The sequence below is a fragment of the Pteropus medius genome, unplaced genomic scaffold, assembly GCF_902729225.1.
Source record: "Pteropus medius unplaced genomic scaffold, Ma_sr-lr_union100, whole genome shotgun sequence".
NCBI classification, from domain to species: Eukaryota; Metazoa; Chordata; class Mammalia; order Chiroptera; family Pteropodidae; genus Pteropus; species Pteropus medius.
In genome coordinates, this window is record NW_024350921.1 from 4,014,190 (window position 1) to 4,033,686 (window position 19,497).

The 19,497-nt window shown below is 44.1% G+C and overlaps 1 protein-coding gene across 1 annotated transcript in view; it reads right to left on the bottom strand.

Moving 5' to 3' along the window:
• UXS1 (UDP-glucuronate decarboxylase 1) overlaps positions 1–19,497 on the bottom strand; it is a 101,654-nt gene that overhangs the window by 75,990 nt on the left and 6,167 nt on the right. Inside the window, exons 3-4 of the mRNA XM_039840081.1 lie at positions 6,303–6,305; positions 6,156–6,164 (exon numbers count right to left, since the gene is read on the bottom strand). Coding sequence (XP_039696015.1) covers positions 6,156–6,164; positions 6,303–6,305 — 12 coding nt within the window. The remainder of the gene's footprint in view (positions 1–6,155; positions 6,165–6,302; positions 6,306–19,497) is intronic.

Below are 19,497 nucleotides of genomic sequence, written 5' to 3' on the forward strand. Positions count from 1 at the left end.
GGAATCACCAGCTCCCTAAAGTGCTCTCTGGGTGGTGAGTGTCTTCTGACAATCTTTTCAAATCAATCATTCTATGGTTATTAGTTTATTAAGTTTTTTTTTCCTTTTTAATCTTTTCTCGAGTCTGTTTAAAATGTCTATTTCAGAGCTATTTCTCGACCCTTTTATAATCACTTAGACCACTTCAGAACATGGAAGGCTGCCTCCCCTCCTGAACACCTTCTCTTTCTTGAAAGTAAAGACACCAGGGTCTCCTGAATCCTCTTTCTCCCACTGGTCCTGTTTAAGCATCTCTCCCTTGAGAAGCAGGAGGGGGCCCTGGGATCTGCCCCGGGAATGAAGCCACAGCTTTACCACCCTTTATAAACAGATAATCACAGATACAAGCAGATAATACCCAAATCTATTCCTGTGGTTCAACCTCTACCGCTGGCCCCCTGCACCTGGCAATGACCCGTCTTTCCAGAAGCCCGCTCTTTCTGGTTAACCCTTGAGCTTCACAAGCACCTTCTCCTCACCAATCAGACCTCCACAGCAGCCCCTCCACGAGACTCCCCACCCTCCCTAAACCACTGCCATCCCAACCCTTTAGCTGTCTGTAGGTGGTCTCCTGGCCAGAAGTGTACTTGCATCTCATCTGAGTGAGCACTCAACCTCTCTCCCTGCTCCAGAGGACACTGTGGCCCCTCTGTTGCCAAAGGGCCCTCTACACACCTCTAAGCGGCGGTTCACAGGTGGTCTTCCTGCAAGATTAGGTGTTCCCTTATTCACATTTGCAACACCAAGCACATGAGGGCCAGGCACCAAAATCAGGGGAATGGAGGTCAAGAAATGTTTTCACTTTCTTCTGTTTATACCTTACTTAGTACTTTTTTACCTCAGAAGTGTTACTACAAATTAATCTTTAAAATGTTTTTATGCCAAGTGCTTTTGGCTTCCTTTTAAATTTTCTAAAGCTCCACTTGCTTTGCTTTGAAGAGTGATGAGGACTCACACCCAGCAGAGACAGGCAGGAAAGGGCCCTGAATTACTGCAGACTCATTTCAAGGAGAAAACACAAGTGATTTCCCACAATCATGGAGCTTTGGTCCTGGTGCTTTGTGTAGATTAGCCTGGCATGTTGCCAGTTAAACGTTACCTAAAATTAATGTTACTTTTAGAATTCTGCAATCTGCTTAAGTTTATGTGACATACCTTAGTGTCTCAAAGGGATAGCTGAGCATTACTATAAATGTACTCAATAAATATTGGAACTAAACTGAACTAAATTATATCCATTATGTTTAATACAAGGACTCAATATTAAAGTACAAAAAGATAATCAATCACTGTTATTGACAAAGAGCTTAAAACCAAATTCCTTTATACAAGTTTCAAGATATTTTAAATTATTCTAATTTTAATATAAATTTTTAAAATACTTTGTATGTAACCTGAGGCACACCGGTTTTACAATTCTCATTATGTCTGTATCGAGACTTCATGCTATGCTGAAAACCCCAGATCAAGGAAATCTACCACATAGAAACTATTATGTAGGGCAAAAAAAAATGAGTTACTTTTAAGAGTATGATTAAAAAATGAGTGGCCTTTTCCAACAAAGGAAAAATTAAAATGCTAACCTAGCACTTTTATTGTTGTATTAGTCTAACTTGATTTCTTAAATATTAATCAGCTATCACTTGAGATAAATCTTTTTCTAGAACATCTGTGGGTCTCCCTGGATTCATGGATGAGTTTCCAGAAGTCTGAGGAGGAGAGTCCTTAAAAGTCTATGCAAACCCTGGGCCATAGCTTTCAAAACTCTTCCAGAGTTCCGAAACCCCAAACAAATGAAGATCTACCAATTAAGAGTCCATAAAAGCTTGGACTTTAGGAGGCTCATTAGTTTTAGAATGGAGACTGACTCCTCCTAAAAAAGGGCAGATTCCTCCCCAGGATTCCTGTTCCCCTATTTTAAGTACTGGTAGAATGTCTGATCCAGCATTATAACATTTCCATTTCCCAATTAGACATTTTAAATGGCTGCAATATGCTTTAGCATGTTTTTATTGGGCATCTGATCACCACTATCACCTGGAAAAGATGCACTTTTATCCTAAGTCACAGGAACAAGTGTGAATTAAAGGAATGGCTTTCCTGCCTCTCCACGTGGGCACGTACCTACGTGACACAGTATGTAAGGCACGTGCATGGACAGTGTGCTGTAGGCTCACCTACTCTGCTTAGTGATATTAGACAGTGCTGACCCTGCAAGAAACCCCTGGAGGACTTGCCTTCTTCTGTCAGTATTTCCTAAAATTGTTCCACCAGCCATCCAAACAATAAAGGTGGTGCTCAGAGAAGCACAGAGGGGTAAGACCCTGTGCATAAAACTTCATGTGGCTGGTGTCAACGTGTGCATGATGTACAGGGAGGACCCCAAGAGAGGTGGGCAAAACAGCGGTCCCAAAGGAGGCAAAGCCCAGCTGACAAAAACGGCAGGGGTCCACCTGGGCCTACAGAGGTTAACAGTTTGACCCCATTTGGGCAGGAGAAGGTGGAGCACTCACCACTGGTAAGACACTGGAAAACTCTCCCAAATCACAGAGACTCTGGGCAGAGACAGGGCAGGGCCCAACAGCAGCAACAGGGGGCAGTCACCTGTGTCAATGCAGGCAGGTCTCTTTTTTAAAATGCAAACATTTATTTATTGAGCCACTGCTAGAAGCCAAGCATCCTGTGAAATCTTGCAGCAAAGGCTCCTAATCCCCAGTGAGTTCTCCAGGACCTCACAATAGACAAGAATGGGGTTGGGTAGCGGTGGGGGTCTGCATTCTCCAGTCTCAACGGAGAAAATTCAGGCTTCCCAGAGCCTATGAAACTCTACATGGTCTGTACTTCAGCCCTCCTGATTCGGAATCTCTCACAGGAGCCGAGGCATCAGTGTTTTTTAAATGTCCCAGGTGACTCTGAACCCGGAGGTGGAGAACCTCCACCCTAACCGATCTGGAGACCAGTCACTGCCACACCTCAACCTGTGCTTGTAAGTTCTTGTTCTTACAGTCCAAGCTCAAGCCACTGTTTTCCTATGTAATTTCTCTGATATGCCAAGCCTGTTCCTGCCTCAGGGCCTTTGCATATCTCTCAAATATCTCTTCTTCTGCTTTCCTCTTTCAGTTCATCTGGTCTCAGCTCAAGTTACCTTATCAGAGAGATCTTGTGACCAATCCATCTGTAACAGCACCCTCCACCTACTCTTCCCTCCTTACCTACACCTTTAACATGCGTTATCTTCAGAGCAGTTATCACCAGCTAACATATATATATCTATACGTCGATTTACCTGTGGATCCATATTTATTGTGATTCCCTCCAAGAAAACGTAAGCTCCAAATGGCAAAGATTTTCTGGTTTGTTGACTGCTTCTATCTACGACACTGACATATAGCCATGTAATATGTGCTCACTAAATGTTTGCTGAAAGAGTGAACGAAAAGCTCTTCCAAACAATCGAGAATCATTACTCCCAGGCAGGAGTCAGCAAACCTGTTCTGTAAAAGAACAGACTGCAAATATCTTACACTTTTTAAGCCATATGATATCTGAAACAACTACTCAACTCCGCCACTGTGGGGCCACCGGTCATAAAAAATTCGTAAAAGCCTGGCTGTACACCCACACAACTTTATTCAAGGACACTGAAATCTGAATTTTGTGTTACGAAATAGAATTCTTCTTTTGATTTTTTTCAACTATTCAAAAATTGTTACAACTTTCTTAGCTGCAGGGTAGGCTAGATTTGGCCACGAGTCAATACCCATCTCTGCTCTAAGAGAAACCAGAATGACCAAGTATAATCAATCCCCTTGTCCTTGAAGGGAGAACAGCCACCAGTCACCTCTATAGAATTGGCACCAGAGTCAGTCTCGGGGAACAGAGTTGGAGGCAGGTCACTGAACTGTGAAAATGGGAAGGGACATCTACTGGGCTCTGAAGGAAACGCTCTTGGTAAGAAAGAGGTGGGGTGGCGGAGGTGGTGGGGGGTGGTGGGGCCGGTGCGCAAGGCCAGCCCCAGGATGCCAGGGGAGGAGACAATGAGGCTGCAGGGTCAAGGTGAGCCATGAAAGTTTTCTTAAGAAGCTGACAGGGGATTCTGTCAATGAACCAAGTATAAGTATAGACACCATTGTTTTACCTTCTGTAGCATTTCAAGACAGCTGGGCTCTGGTTAATGGCAACCAGCAAGCACTCAGTGTGATGACAGGAAGCCTGTGTTTTAGCATAACAGGAAGCAGGGACAGATGAGCAAGGAAGAAAGTGAGCTGAAAGAATGCCAAGGACAGCAGGCATGTCTTGGAGACAGGTGGTGTATAAGGGTGAGATGAGAGGTCAGGGTGGGGAGGTGTCATGGATGATGTCATGATATAAGAACATTAGGGGTGAAGGATGGCTGGGGGCAGGGGATAATGGACTGGAAGGAGCACATGCTGGGTTCAAGTCACCTCACAGTAATGCAGCTGAAAGATGTCTATAGGCCAGTAGAAACAGAGGCTTGGAGCTGGGAAAGCCAGGGTTGGCCAGAGGGAACCCTGAGGCCAGCATGGTGAAGGTTCATTAAAATGTGGCACCCACTGCTGCATGCAGCCAGGCAGAAGCCACAGCCCTGGGGGATCTCATGACAGGGCCAAAGCATGCGGCCAGGGAGTGCAGCTGCCAGTCTCGCCACGTGGGCCATTCACCCCAGCTGTTTCTAACCCTGAGGTCATGTTACTACCTCCACTTCACAGCCAAAGTCTGAACCAAGAGAAATATCATGTGACTTGCTCAAGGTCACATGACAAGTGACCACCCATAGCTGGGCAAACACTTGTAAATGTGAGGCCTCATTCCAAGCCTGTGTGATCTGTCTATCCAGGGCTCCAGAGTCATCCCTGTCTCCACAGAAAAAAGTCATCTTGTCTCCAAACACGTCCTCTAAGTCAGCAGTTCCCAACCTCTTTGCCACCAGGGACCGGTGCTCCTAGGAGAATCTAGTGCCTGATGATCTGAGGTGGAGCTGAGGCAGTGATGCTAATTGGGGAGCGGCTGCAAATACAGATGAAGCTTTTCTTGCTCACCTGCCGCTCACCTCCTGCCTTCGGACCAGTTCCTAAAAGGCCACAGACAGGTACCTGGTCTGCAGCCCTGGAGAGTTGGGGACCCCTGCTCTAAGTTAATCCCCTCCCCTCAGACTCCCTTTGTGTAACATGTCCTCAAACTCAAACTGGGTAACATTGACCTCATGACGTCCTTGTGTGTGGGGGGGTGGTGATTAAGCCCATTTGCACGTGGAAGGTGCTCCCCATTTCAGGAGAGTGACTAGCAATTCCAACCTTCCACTTGCTCAGGTCAAGAACACTTTCATTTAGAGAAGTGTTCAAAGTAGAAACTCTTACAAACACAGGGCATCTTGAAAGTTCCAGGAACACTAAAGTGTGATGCTGCTGAACGCATTCTGCTATGACTGTTTATTGTTCCTCTCAAGATTTTCTGAGCGTGTTAACTAAAATAAAACACCTCATCTAAGCTATGACTCAGTTTGCCAAGTACTCACTGCAAAACTGTACAGCGACACTGTTTTTTACACAAAAGGAGACTCCTTCTGTTGCGGAATTTTTCAAAACCTGTTAAAAAATTCTTTGACATGCCTCTCATGAGGAGTTGGGGTCTCTGCCCTTCCCTTGAATCCAGAGGACTTATGACTGCTTCCATCACAGAAGAGAGCAAAAATGATACTATGTGACTTTTGGAGCTGGTCATAAAAAGTGTGCACATCTGCCTTGTTTGCTAGAACACTGGCTCTTGGAGCCTGGGCTGCTGTGGAAGAAGTCTGACGACCTTGAGGCCGGACAGGTCACTATAACAGCCAGTGCTGACCAAGCCCATTCTCAGAGGCCAGACTTACCATGAAAGAGCTGCCTGGAGTGGACCCACTAGCCCCACCTATTCTGCGTCATCCCAACTGAAGTCCCATACATATATCATGAAACAGAGAAGAGCCACTCCATTTCAAATTCCTGACCCACAGAACCCGTAAGGGTCCTAAAATGCTTGCTGTTTTTTTTACCACCAAGTTTTGTAGTAGTTAAGCAGTAAAACCTAACCAGAACCAAAACAGTCAGGCGTGTCGCCACCCCTTCAATCTACTGATGTTCAGGTATTCCTGCAGCAGCTCTCAAACGAACCAGATTCCGAGCTAGATCCTTCTCCACCTGGTGCGTTCCCTACAAAGTGCACGTGCACCCTCCACCCATCAAAGGCACAACTGTGCACAGACTCACCGCCTAGGTAAAGAGCACGAGTCAAGGCTGACGTCCTGGAAAAATCCTACTACCCCAACCCCCCAGGCCACCTGCCTCCACCTGAACACAACCTTCCATGGGCCTAGGAAAGATGCGCCAACAGTTCCAGTACTGGAATGGCAAATATTTGACTCACCTAGATAAACTCTGAGGTAGCACAACTGAAATGTTTTTCAAAGCAGATAAGAATATGCATTATTCTTGTAATAAAAAAAGCATCATAAGAGTTGTTTAAATAGATCTGAAAGTTCAATTATTAAGAAGAAATTATTGTTTTTAATTCTTCACATAAGCAAGGGAGACGTGCAGGAGGAGGGAGTTTCCGTGTCCAGTTCCCACTACGAGAATGAGGCGTAAAATGGGCAGGCAGCATCACCCACCAAAGAGCAGCTGTCACTGAACGGGGACCCCTGCCTACTCCCAAAGCTGACGAAGCCCAGCCAAAACCCTCAACCCGCCCAGCCAGCCAGGCTTGTTTGTCCACAGTGGTGATACAGGATGAAAAGTGTCCCAGATGAAAAGGTGAAGTGGGGTGCTCGAGCAGGCTCTAATAATGGGCATGCTTCTCAGCCTTGGGCGGAGGGCACCTGCTTCTTGGACTTTCCCACGTCACCAGCCTTGCTCCAGGCACTCCCCGAGACTGCCAGACTCCAAGGACAGCTCCAGAAGTAGGCAGGACAGCAGCAGTCTTTTCAACTCCCTGCTCTGCAGTCCCCACCTTCAGTCCCAGCTGGCAGGTCTTGAACTTCTGCTATAAAACATTTTTAAATGACTCACACCTGCCCCCGCGGGCGTACCTAATAAAATCACACTGACATTTTTTACCTCAAAAAGTTCCTTTATTTAAAGTGGTTAAAAATGTAAGCAACCGTGGGCTTTGTAGATGACATATGGTCGTTTTTAAAAGTCTTTACAAGTAAAAATGTCAATATTAAGTGAGAAGGAAAACTCAGAGGATACATGTGGTGGAATCCATTTTTTTGCTTTTTAAAACTATATGATTGTTTAAAACTGCAAGTATGTATACTTATTCACAGAAAAAAGTCTGGAGACATGAAGTAAGACCTTTCTATACTTTTGTATTATTTTAATTTCTACAACTCACAAGAAGAAAGTTTGCAACACATTTGTGAGGTCTATGGAGGACACTGATTTGGCTCTGTCCATTCCAGGCAGGGCAGTATCGTGGCTTGCAAAGTATAGGAAACCTATTAAAATCCCCCGAACTGGTAAATTAGAAAGCCCCAAATCCAAAACCATTTACTCCACTACCAGCGCAAGGAAATCCATCCCTCTTTTTTTAAAAGGCTGGGCAACTCTTCTGGGTATTTACCCCATAGATTTGAAAACCCATATTCAAAAAGATATTTGCACACCGATGTTCATAGCAGCATTATTCACACTGGCCAGGACATGGGAGCAACAGAAGTGTCCTACGAAAGAAGCTTTGGTACATATATACAATGGAATATTACTCAGCCATAAGAAGAGATGAAATACTGCCATTTGCGACAACATGGATGGACCTCGAGATAATCATGCTAAGCCAAATAAGCCAGACAGAAAAAGTTGAAAATCACATATCACTATATGTGGGATATAAACCTAAAAGCAACAAATGAGCAGGACAAACAAACAGAGACTCATGGACATAGACTATAGACTACTGATTACTAGTGGGGTGGGGGAGGAGGGAGGAAGTAGACAGGGTAAAGGGGATCAAATATAGGAGGATAAGGGGAGGGTGACATGGGTTAAGGGATCAAATATATGGTAGCTGAAGGAAACCGGACTTTGGGTGGTAAACACACAATAGAATATACAGATGTCAAATGATAATGTGCACCTGAAAATTATATAATAGTATTAACCAATGTTACCCCAATAAACTTAATTTAAAACAAACAAACAAATAAATAAAAGGCCGGGAAAGAGAACACCCATCCTCAGGGGCCTCTGCAGATGGACAGGCAAATGGTTGTTCTGATCACGGCTGCAAAGAGTTGTCCTGGAGCACTGGCGGCAGCAGTGGCACCTAGGAACTTGCAAGAAACGCAGATTCTCAGGCTGCCAGGACTTCGACTCAGAAACTCAGGGGTGGGGCCCAGCCATCTGGGTTTCACCAGTGCTGCAAGCGATGCCAATTCACCTGCCCTCTGAGACCCTCTGCAGCACACAGCCTACGCTGTTCGTGCCCCTGCCCCAGTCCTAAGACACACCATGTTTTGCTAAGACGACAGAGTTAAAACGATGTCAAAATGAGCACCCTCTCCCCGCCACAGACATTCTCTCTACTAGATACAGTTCTCGATGCCCCTTTTCCCTCTGTAATGTCCTCCCTTTCTTCCCAAGCATCTGGCAAACGCTTATGATTCTTCCTCAATGCAGCCCTTCAGCTTATGTCTCCCTCGATCCCCGTGCCGGCCCCACATCCAGGCTCTGGCCACTGCATGAGCTGACCACCTCCCATTTCTGCCATCTGCACTTCTCCCTTCACACCAGATGATTTGTCCTTAAGCCGTGTCCTTGTCATTTTCTTGATCAAGATTTCCAAGTTCTCCAAACTACTTTTTTTAACCACAAAAAAATGCTGTATTTGTAGCAGAGCCCAGTTCCCACTGCTTCAATATAACACAGGAGTAGAGTCACACTGCCACATCACATAGTCCAAGGCAGAGCTCCGTGCCTTCCACGGGCAAACTCAAAAAATTATGTGTAAGCAACCTGCATATATGTATATGTACCACTGTATTACCACCATTATAAAACAAAGGAAGAAGATTTAAAAGAAAGAGTTAACAAAAAAATGTGTGTGTTCTGGAACTTATATAAGTGTATGTACATATATATAATATGGAGGATCCATGGAGCACCCCCACCCTAATGCCAGCCCCACAGGATGCCCTCTCTGTCCCTCACCCCCACGCTACCTGTTTCCACTCCTCCATCACCTGTTGTAAGCAGGCAGTACAGTACTGAGCACACCCCACCCCTGACCGCCCAGCCTTCCTAACTCATTAAATGCCTTGGAGCTTCTTATGCTCTGTTTGTGCTCCTGGATTATGCAACAACCAACACCAAATCATAGATGGCCCCATCTCTGATGAAAAGCATGGTGGCACTGAGATAAAGCTTGCTCCGTACTGAGTCCCCATGAGCTCGACTGGGCATACTTAGGGGCAGGGACTCTGTGTTGCATGTGCTCCGCACAGCAAAACAATGGTGGCTGACCCTCTCTCCTAGGAAGGGTGTCCAGGGCTCCCTCCCTCAGCTCCCCAGGCACCAGGCCTAGAAATGGTGCCCTCTCCAAGCACAGGCCAATCCCAGGGCTCCTCCACCCACGCTCCTGCACAGGACACCCAAGGGACACTTCCTGCTACTCCTCTAGCCTCATCTCCCATGATCTCAGCCTCCATAGTCTTCATTCTCCCAACACTGAACCCCACCCATGTCCGAGTGCACCTCCCTTGCTCTGACTTCAAAGCCTGGCCCCGCTCTTCCCCTTTTTTCACAGAGGCTCTTCCCCTCCATCTCTCCCTGGCTGGCTCTGTTCCATCACTTGCGTGGGCTCTGCCCCTCCTCAGATGCCCTCTCTGACCCCTCCTCAGGACCACTGCAGAACCTCCACCTGCTTGTCTCTGCCTCCACACCAAGGTCCCTGTCTCATTTACCCTGTATATGTACTCTGTAAGATACACGCTGCAGCAGAACAAAAGTTACAATACAACTTCCACACAACTGACCTTGGAAATCCAAGACGGTCTTGAAGGTAAAGCTTTAAAATTATAAATAATGAAGTGTAGCCTTAAAAGAGTTCACTCTTATTCAAGAAAAGTGTTAAAATAACAGTTTGAAAGAAAAGAATTCTGCCACTGGAAGCCCTCACCAGACAAAGCCTACCTTTCACTAAAACGAGGGCATCTTACGATACACATCTACCACTGAGTTCTATGCAACCAATTAGATGAATGAGGCAGATCTCTGCGTTCAAAGACTCCATGTGATAAGTAAAAAAGCAAAACACAGAACAATCAATAGTATAAGACCATTTACATTTTTAGAAAACCTAAATAAACTTTATAAACACATAATGCAAAGGAAATTATCTAGATGATTTGTACATACAGATTGGTGTTCAGTAGTGGCCGATGGAAAGGGAACAGGGTTATTAGCTGGAGGGGGAAGAGGACAGAGATGGATCTTCCAAATGCTTCCACACTGTTTGGATGTTAAAACCATGAATAACAACCAAGTCCCCCAAAAGACGTAAAATATCAATATCTCTTGCACCTTATTATCCTAACTGTAAACTACCCTTAACCACCAAACACCTTGGTTTCCAGATTCTTCAACTCAACTTAGTACTCAGATGCAATAATCCTATGGAAAGAAGGCTACCTGTGTGATCTACTTTATGCAAGTAACATTGTGACTGCTGTGTCTTACAGCTGGAATTAAGATACATTCTGTCCTCAAATCTTCACCCTAGAAAATCGCAGGATCTGCCTGTTCACACAGCCAGGAACCCAATAAATCTGCAAACAGGTACCATTCGAACATATCCCCAAAATTCAGGTTCCGCTCAAACATATTCCCAAAATTCTAGTATTACTATTTAATAACATTCAAAAGTCCCTTAATCTGAAATACTAAATAATGCCATCAAATTTGGAGATGTTGGTACAAAAGAAATAGAAAAATGCCAGAGAACTCCTGAGCTCCAGAAAGCAAAGATGCACTTTGATTCTTCAAATTACTAGAGACAAATACAAATGACCAGAGGAAGACTCTCCTTGCACCCTCCTCCCCTGCAACTTCGCAAATACCAAAGTTGGTATTTAGGTGAGTAGGAAAAGTTGCCACATTATTTCTCTTGCTTTTTTCCACTTAAACACATAGAGACTCAGCCTAAGGAAACGTAAAATATTTTCAAAGATAATAAAATAGACTTTCTCTGAGGCCACCAAATGAAAGCATCTCAGCTTTCTGGTAGGAAGAAGGAACAGATTTATCGAAGAAAGAGCAACGAAAGCGGAAAATATTCCCAGTGCCTCTCGGCAATTATGAAGGCTACGGCACCGCATCTCAGACCTCACTTAGCACAGAGGACATGGACCCGGGTGGAATCAAGAGTCCAGAAATAACACTGTTTTCCAGCCCCTCTGCACAGAGCAGGCCACTCAATAAACATGTGCTGCCCAGTTGATAACGAATCTGCTGGGAACTGCTGACTTGCAATAGCCCTGCTGCAAACACTTCCTTTTCAGCTACTTCGAATGAACCCCGGATTCAGTTGGATAATAACAATAATGGTGGATGAATCTATTTTTAGAATGCCTAAGGCAAAGAAAGCCAGGAGGGAAAAAAGGTTTAAAAAAAGACCTAACTAGGAAAAAAAAAAGGCTCCTCACCCCAACTTCTAAATGGAGGAAGGAAATCCAAACTTTGGATAGGACATACATGCAAAGCTGCAACTTTTTTTAGAAAATAGAACATTATGATTAAAAACAAGGTAGGAAAGAATGTGCACATATAAGGATTCATGCAAAAGGCAAAAGAAAAAACCTTTTGAAAATGCAATATTGCTTTGGGGTTAATTTTGCAGCTTGCTGCTGAAAAGTTGTTTTGTTCATAATATATTTGCTCTTGGATCTTTATTTAGAATGCTAATGAGAAATTCATAGAAATGAACTTCTCAAAAAATGTAAAAACCCACATGAAAGAAATTATAAAACTTGCCTGGGCCAAAAAGAAAGATCTCACTAAATGAAGAGACGTCATTACCTCTGTATGGAGAGGCATTTTTATAGGAGAAAATGCTGAGGACTGTGATTTTATCTTCTTTGCACTTCACTCTCTGGTTTTCCCACATTAAGCACATTATTCTCTTATTTCCAATTACTTTGTAATTTTTAAATGAGCTTTAAAACTCTTAATGATGATTTTAAGTCTGCCTTTTCATTTTGCTTTTAAAGGAGCGGGCAAGGAAAGGCAGCGTGGGTGACCTAGGAAGGCCATCTCCAAACCAAAGCTCCTGCAGGCGTGGAAGGTGTGCTCACCGGGACCAAGGGGCCCCGTCCTGGACATGCCACAGACAGGGCCCAGGCCAGGCATGCCACTCCACAAGTGACCAGGGCACTTGGTCCTCTAAGCTGATTTCCTTCCAGTGGCATGGCCATCCAGAGACAGGCATGTGGAATGGCTACATCTGCAGATCACACCTGGAGAATGCCAGCCTTCTACCCACAGCTTTTATCAAGGATGACAAGAGTCCTGGAGAGTACGAGGACAGGGAGTATGTGGGGCAAGTGCAGAGAGGCTGTGTGCAAGGGAAATGGCGGGGGGTGGGTGGGTGGAGGAAGTGAGAGGTCTATGTGCATGAGGAGGGGATGAGTGTGTTGTTGGAGATGGGGAGTGAGAGCAGAGTGGGAGGAGAGCAGAGCAAGGGAGTGAAAAGGAAACCTTATGACAGAGGGTGGGAATTGATGATGTTCCCTCTGAGGAGAAGTGTTAGAAGGAGAGGAAAAAAGAATTAGAGGGGAAGGTGGAGTGAATAGAATGGATTTGGAGTGTGAGAAGGTAAGGTGGAAACATGGGGGAAAGAAGGTAAAGGAGATGGGGCTGGGCAGGTGGTGTAGTGCACACAGGTTGTGAGGGTGGTGGTAGGTGCCTTGGGAGGCTTCCGGAGGAGTGGGGGAGCCTGGGTGGTCACTTTCGGGGTTTGGGGGTGGGGGCACAGCAGGGTGGGACCTGGCCCGTGAGCCAGGCAGGTACACAGGTGTATGTGACAGGTACAGGTGCTAGACACTCCCATATGGAAGGACCAAGGGCCCCACAGACTCAAAACCCTGGCCAAAACAGAACACTGCTGCTGGGTCTGAGGCATGGGCCTTCCGACCTCCCAAGGTGCAGAACTGGGGCTGTTGGGTCTTCAAGGCAGACAAGCTGGCCTGGGCCCACCACACTGCCTCCTCGTTAGCCGCATTAATGTCGTAAAGGAAGAGGAAAGAGCTCCCACTGCAGGACCAGGTAGGAGGCCTTGAGGCAGCTTAACCACCCCCGACATGACAAGAACAATACCCAGGAGTGGAGTTCCCCAAAATTTCTCCTGCCCCTTCCACCTTGTAGGCACCCAATCAAGGGCAGCTTTTTTTCAGGACACATTTCATTAAAAGCCTACCCCAAGCTAAGGAATAGGGTAGGTGCAGCCTTGGGGTTCCTCAGGTCCCTCTACGCTGCCACGTAGCCAAACCAAGAGCTGAGACAGGTCACATAACCACTCTGTGCCTCAGTTTCCCCATCTATAAAATGGAGAGAGCATCTCCCCCGTCATGCTTCATTTATCAAAGTGGGTCACTCCTGCTTCACTTCAGCACCCGCCTAGGGGTGGGAGGCTTAGGGGAGGAAACACGGGCAAGATGAAGCCTAGGGAGGACCAGAAAGCCTAGTGTTGGTGGGGGAGGCTCTCATTGTTTGAAGAGCCTGGGAAGGAAATTTTGTCTTTTAAATAATTAGGATTCACAGGGAGAAAAGAGAGAAGGAGATTTGAATTAAATTCAGTATAATTTGAAAGGAAGAGGAAGGAAAGAACTAAGATCCTGATTTGGCTGCATACAAGGTTGGCTAAGAACCTGTTTATGAGGACTCTGATCGCTGACAGCTAAGGACCATTTTCACAGAAATCGTCACTGGCCCTGATTAACTGATTCTTTCACTTGATTAGAACTGAGTCTTCGGACACCTTCAGTCTTCTGCTATGATGCAGCTGATTGCTCACATCTTTAAAAACCAATAAACGAAAGCCAAGTCACCTACATTATGCCCACTGAATTCCAACTTGGAAACAGCATGTTGTTAGCAGTTTCTGAAAATACCATAAAAATATTCAAAGATACTAAGAATAAGATCTCCAAATCTCACCACCCTAACAAAATGGTTTTCCTTTTCTAGGACGTTCAGGCTCCTTCTGGAAAATATTGTGAAGGGGTTTGAGTGCTCTGTTGGTGCTTTATTTCACTTATTTATTTTGGTTAGAGCAATAAAAAGTTGAACCAGATAATCAAAGAAACTGATGGATTAATTTGGAATTCACTCCTTGCCCTTCTAAATGAAAGGGACATAAGGAAAACAGCCCACCCTCAGAGAAGCACCCACTTGCCCACTGCCCTTTCTGCCTGAGAACAGTCCCTCTGTCACTTGTTACTTTATGATACCCACACCTGGAAACATTTTTCTCAGGTGGCTCATCTATCATGTATTTAAAGAAATCCTTTCAATTCCTCATAGTGTTTTTTAAAAAGTATTATTACCTACAAGGTATGAGAACATAGTATTTTCATTTTGTAAGTGAAAAAATGAAACAGCAAGGTTAGACAATTCATCCTAAATTATAAGATGAGTTGAATGAGAGCCAGTGAACCACCCTTTTCAGAAAACAGCCAGTTCCGAAGTATTCCTCTCCACCTTTATCCTTCAGGAATTCCTAAGACCCAGCACAGTTGTAGAACGTAAAGCAAGAAAAAAACTTGAAATAGCATTAACGTGGGTTCAACACACATGGAGAAGCTGGCAACCTGCCTTGCCATTCATGAAAGCTCATCAACTTCGTAACAGACTTGTCCAACTTCTTGGCCTACACAGTGGTGCCGCATACCAAAGCTATAATCCACCAGCATATCTACTGAAGGCAGGGAGATATGTACAGAACATAATATTCAGGCTAGAGAGGCTGCCCCAAAATGCAAAACTGATATTTGCACCTTCCCTCATGTTTGAATACTTAGGGCGGCATGCTCACCAAAATCTCTACCTTCTCATGCTGCATGAATTCTCATTAAACGTTTATTCATCTAACTGACTAAAGTTTATGTTGGGTCAGACTTCAAGTTCTGCCTTTAAAGACCCAAAGGCTCCTGGCTCCTGGCACCCTTCCTGTGGCAAAACTGGCACTTTTGCCTTCACCTCCACTGCACAAATCCTATCCAACCTATAAATACCAACAACTCCTGGGTCTGAAGGCCTCTACACTCCTTCACAGTCCCAGGTCTCATTTTTCTCATTTAATAACTTCATCAGTTTAAGAATCACATGGGGAAATAGGAAAGCTGTTGAAGATAATTCGCAGGTCCTAAAATCTGGTTCTATTCTCAGAACACTTATGCCACCAAATGTGTGGGCTTTTCCACACCAATAACTAATTCTGTCATCCTCTGAACACCAACTGAGCATCCAACAATTCAATCCGATTCTGACGCTAACAGCTTGGAGTTAGCATCAGACCCCACAGGTTAAGGGCTCGGTCCTATAAGATTGTCCCTACTTCAGACTCCAAACACAAGTCTCAGGGACCACCTATACTTTTGATGAACAAGCTGTTAAGTCCCTCCTTGGGTTCCATAATTTTCTAGAATAGCTCAAAAAACTCAAGAAAACAGTTTCTTCATGTGAACCCTGAGAAAAACGATACCTACTAAGAAGGGCTCCTGGTGTCTGACTGGGCTCAAATTAAAAAACAAACAAACAAAAAAACAACAAAAAAAAGCCTAGCAGCCATTTCTACATAGGAGCTTCTCTCAAAAACCACACATCAGGGAGAAGCCTGCAGTGAACTGCCTGTCTCCTGTGCTGTGTTCCTTTATAAAGGAGTTCCTGGAGCAGCATTTCAACCAATAGGACTGAGGCTTTCTCCATCCAATCAGAAATGTGCAGCTAATTAGCATTTTCACAGACCATTCAGAGAAGCTCCATTCTGACCAATCAGGACATTGCCTTTTGGACCAATTAAACTTCGAATATTTGGAGTCCTCATTTGCATGAGGATGAATCAATCATGACCCAGAGGAAATGTCTGGCTTTACAAGTCAGCTCTCCACTGACTTAGAGAGGGCACTTTCCCTTTCCAACCAACAGTAAAGATTGTGTCTCCTGGCTGCAGATGAAATACCAACAATATCTCACCAGAGCAGAGTGTACTGGAGTGGACTAGACTGGAGCAGGAAAGCGCAGAGGAGAGCTAGCCAGAGGGGGGCTTTGCTCCAGGGCCATCTTGCAGCAGTGCTGTTTCACAGATGTTCTCACAGCTGTGCTGTATCACAACTGAGGGACTTGCACTGAAGTTTCCTTATTCACTGCACCTCAAATTGGGGATTCCCACTGGTGTTGAATTAATGCCAACGACCATCAGCTGACACAATTATAACGGATACACCTGAGGAACAGCCCAATGTAAGAGATGCATAGGGCAACATATGGGGAAGAGACCGGGGCTCCCATGCCCTCTTCGGGTGCGCCACCCTCCCAGTACTTGCACGTGTTCACCAACTAGGAAGCTCAACAAATCTCATTGTTGGAGAGTTTTTACAGTGCTCAATCTCCAGCCTCTTAACCCCAAAACTCTTCCAGTGGGTCGGTGGGTGGGGCTAGAGGTGCCAACCCTCTTAAGAACAAGGTTGGCCTTAATAGTGACCAGCACCACTATCCAGGGGCCCTACTCTAAGTCACTTTATTGGCATAAACGCAGGTATGGTCAAAAGGGTTCTTACGAATAACAAAGGCACTCCCATTACTCAGGAAACTCCAAGGGTTTTAAGAGCTCTGTGCTAGGAATAGACAAAGACCAACTATACTGTTCCGTACAGCACATCAGGCATGAGAAAATGGTTGCAATTTACTTCACAAAGGACAGTCAACATCCCTAATGTATAAAGAGCTCCTAAAAATAAGGGGAAAAGAGGACCAAAAACTCAGTCAAAAAATGGGCAAAAACATACAGTTCTCAAGAAAAGACATATTAATAGCCCTTAAACATTTGACATTCAATAATAAGAGAAACACACGTTGAAACAATGAGATATCATCTTTCAGACTGATGAGAATTCCACTTGCCAATACGGTCTGTTGGGGAGGCTGAGAGGAAACAATTGTTCTCTTGCATTACTAGTGGGAGCATGTGCACAAGTTTATCTACTGCAGCACTATTTGTAATAGCAAAATATCTGAAATAACTTCCATAGGAGACTAGTTAAATAAATTGCAATGCACACACGCACAGGAGTACTATGCAGCTATAAAACACAACAAGGCGATCTCTATATGTGGAGCACTTTCCAGGAGATATTGAGCAGGAAAGAAAAGAAAAAAAAAAAAGGCAAAACTGTATAGTATGCTATCTTTGGGGTAAAAACAAACAGAATGTGCATATATACACATAGACAATATTTACAAAAAGAAACCGAGGATGGATAAAACAGACCCATAAAAATGGGAATGGGATACTCACTGTAACTTTTTATATAGTTTGACTTTTGAAACATGTACAGGCACACCTCAGGGATACTGTGGGTTCAGTTCAAGAGCACCACAATAAAGCAGGTATCACAATAAAACGAGTCATAATCTTTTTGCTGGTGAAGGGTCTTGTCTTCAGTTTGTAAAAAACAACGTGTGAGGCACAATAAAATGAAGCACAATAAAATGAGGTATGCCTATAAATGGTTTACATAAACAATTAGAAAAAAGCAAATCCTAAAATTGAACACAAACAGAAAAAAATGAACCTACTTTGAATAAGGCACAGGAAAAAATTATTTCAAGTAGCTTCTGAACACAATAAACTGCACATCCTTAGTGGGCCATATTCTAAGGACAAAAAGACCTACAAAAACATCCAGAATTTTTTTAAGTTTGTTGTTGGTAGTGGTATTGATGTAGTAATTCTAAAAGTGTTCTGTCTGTAAGGTAGTTTAGAGCAAATGAGTTTTTACTGATACTACAAATAAGATTTTCATTGTGAGGGAAAAAAGGAAATAGCAATACAGAATGGGGAAAGATAAGGAAGAAACCCATTAAGAGCAAAATTGGGGGTATCAGCATAAATACAGGATTGGAAAAATTGTGTACATTTCCTGGCTCCATTCACTGAAAGAAAGGTCTGGAAGCCATGACACCTCTACAGCAAAGGGCAAGACTACTGCTCAGACTCTGACTGCTAAACAATGCTCTGCGCTGCAAGGAAGCAGGGCTCCTTGGAGAAATGGCAGATTCCAGGTTTGGGGCAGGGAAACAAGATGAGCTTGGAGCAGCTGAAGATCATAGAAGTACTCAAAGAGTAACAGAACCTGTGAGTCCAGAGTGATTTAAATAAAATTGTAAATTGATTGGTCCCTCCCCACCGCCCTTGCCCCAGTATGTCACATCCTGATTCCTAGACCTGTGAATATGACCTCATTTGGGAAAAGGGTCTTTGCAGATGTAATTAAGGCTCTTGAGACCAAAAGATCATCCTAGATTATCCAGTTGGGCCCTAAATCCAGTGACATTTGTCCTTGTAAGGGATGTAGGGGAGGTGTAACTGAAGAGGAGGCAACATGACCACCCACAGAGGCGGAGTGGAGTGATGCTGCCACAAGCCAAAATTAGGTGCCTTGTTGGAGTCTGTGGGAAGACAGTGGCTCTGCAAACACCTCAGTTTCTGACTTCTGACCTCCAGAACTGTGAGAGAATACATTTCTCTTTTTTAAAGTCACCCGATTTATAGTAATTTGTGAGAATAGCCACAAGAAACTAACAGAGAGAGAGAAGAGGGGGAGGGCAAGTTATTCTTTCCCCTTCAAAAGAATACCACTTCATAAACAAAAGGATTTACGGAATCAGAAAATCACCATTTTGCAATTCCCAGTATAAAAACTGCTCCAGGCAAAACGCACCAAAAGTTCCAAGAGTCACACTCCTCGTGTACTGGGGAAAGGTGCCTTCAAACTTTCGTGATATGGTCCAAACTTATCAACAGTGGGACAATCCTGATATAATGCAAATCACATTATAACACACAAGCATTACTAAAAACTGTTTACCCAAATTTAATCATAAGGAAGCAATCAAATAAATATAAGAGTATGGGACATTTTACAGGACAAGTGGCCTGGGATTTTTTAAAAAAGGTAAAATTTAATGAGAAACAAAAAAAAAGTTGGAGACATAACAGCCAAATGCAATGTGTAGACCTTCACTAGATCCTGGATTTAAAACCAAACCAAACAAAAATAAAAAAAATAAAAACAAAACAAATAAACAAAAAACCAGAAAAGACTATAAAAGACATTTACGGTATACTTGGGGGAAACTCAAATTATGGACTGAGTATCAGATGACATTATTTATGTTAATTAGTCTTAGG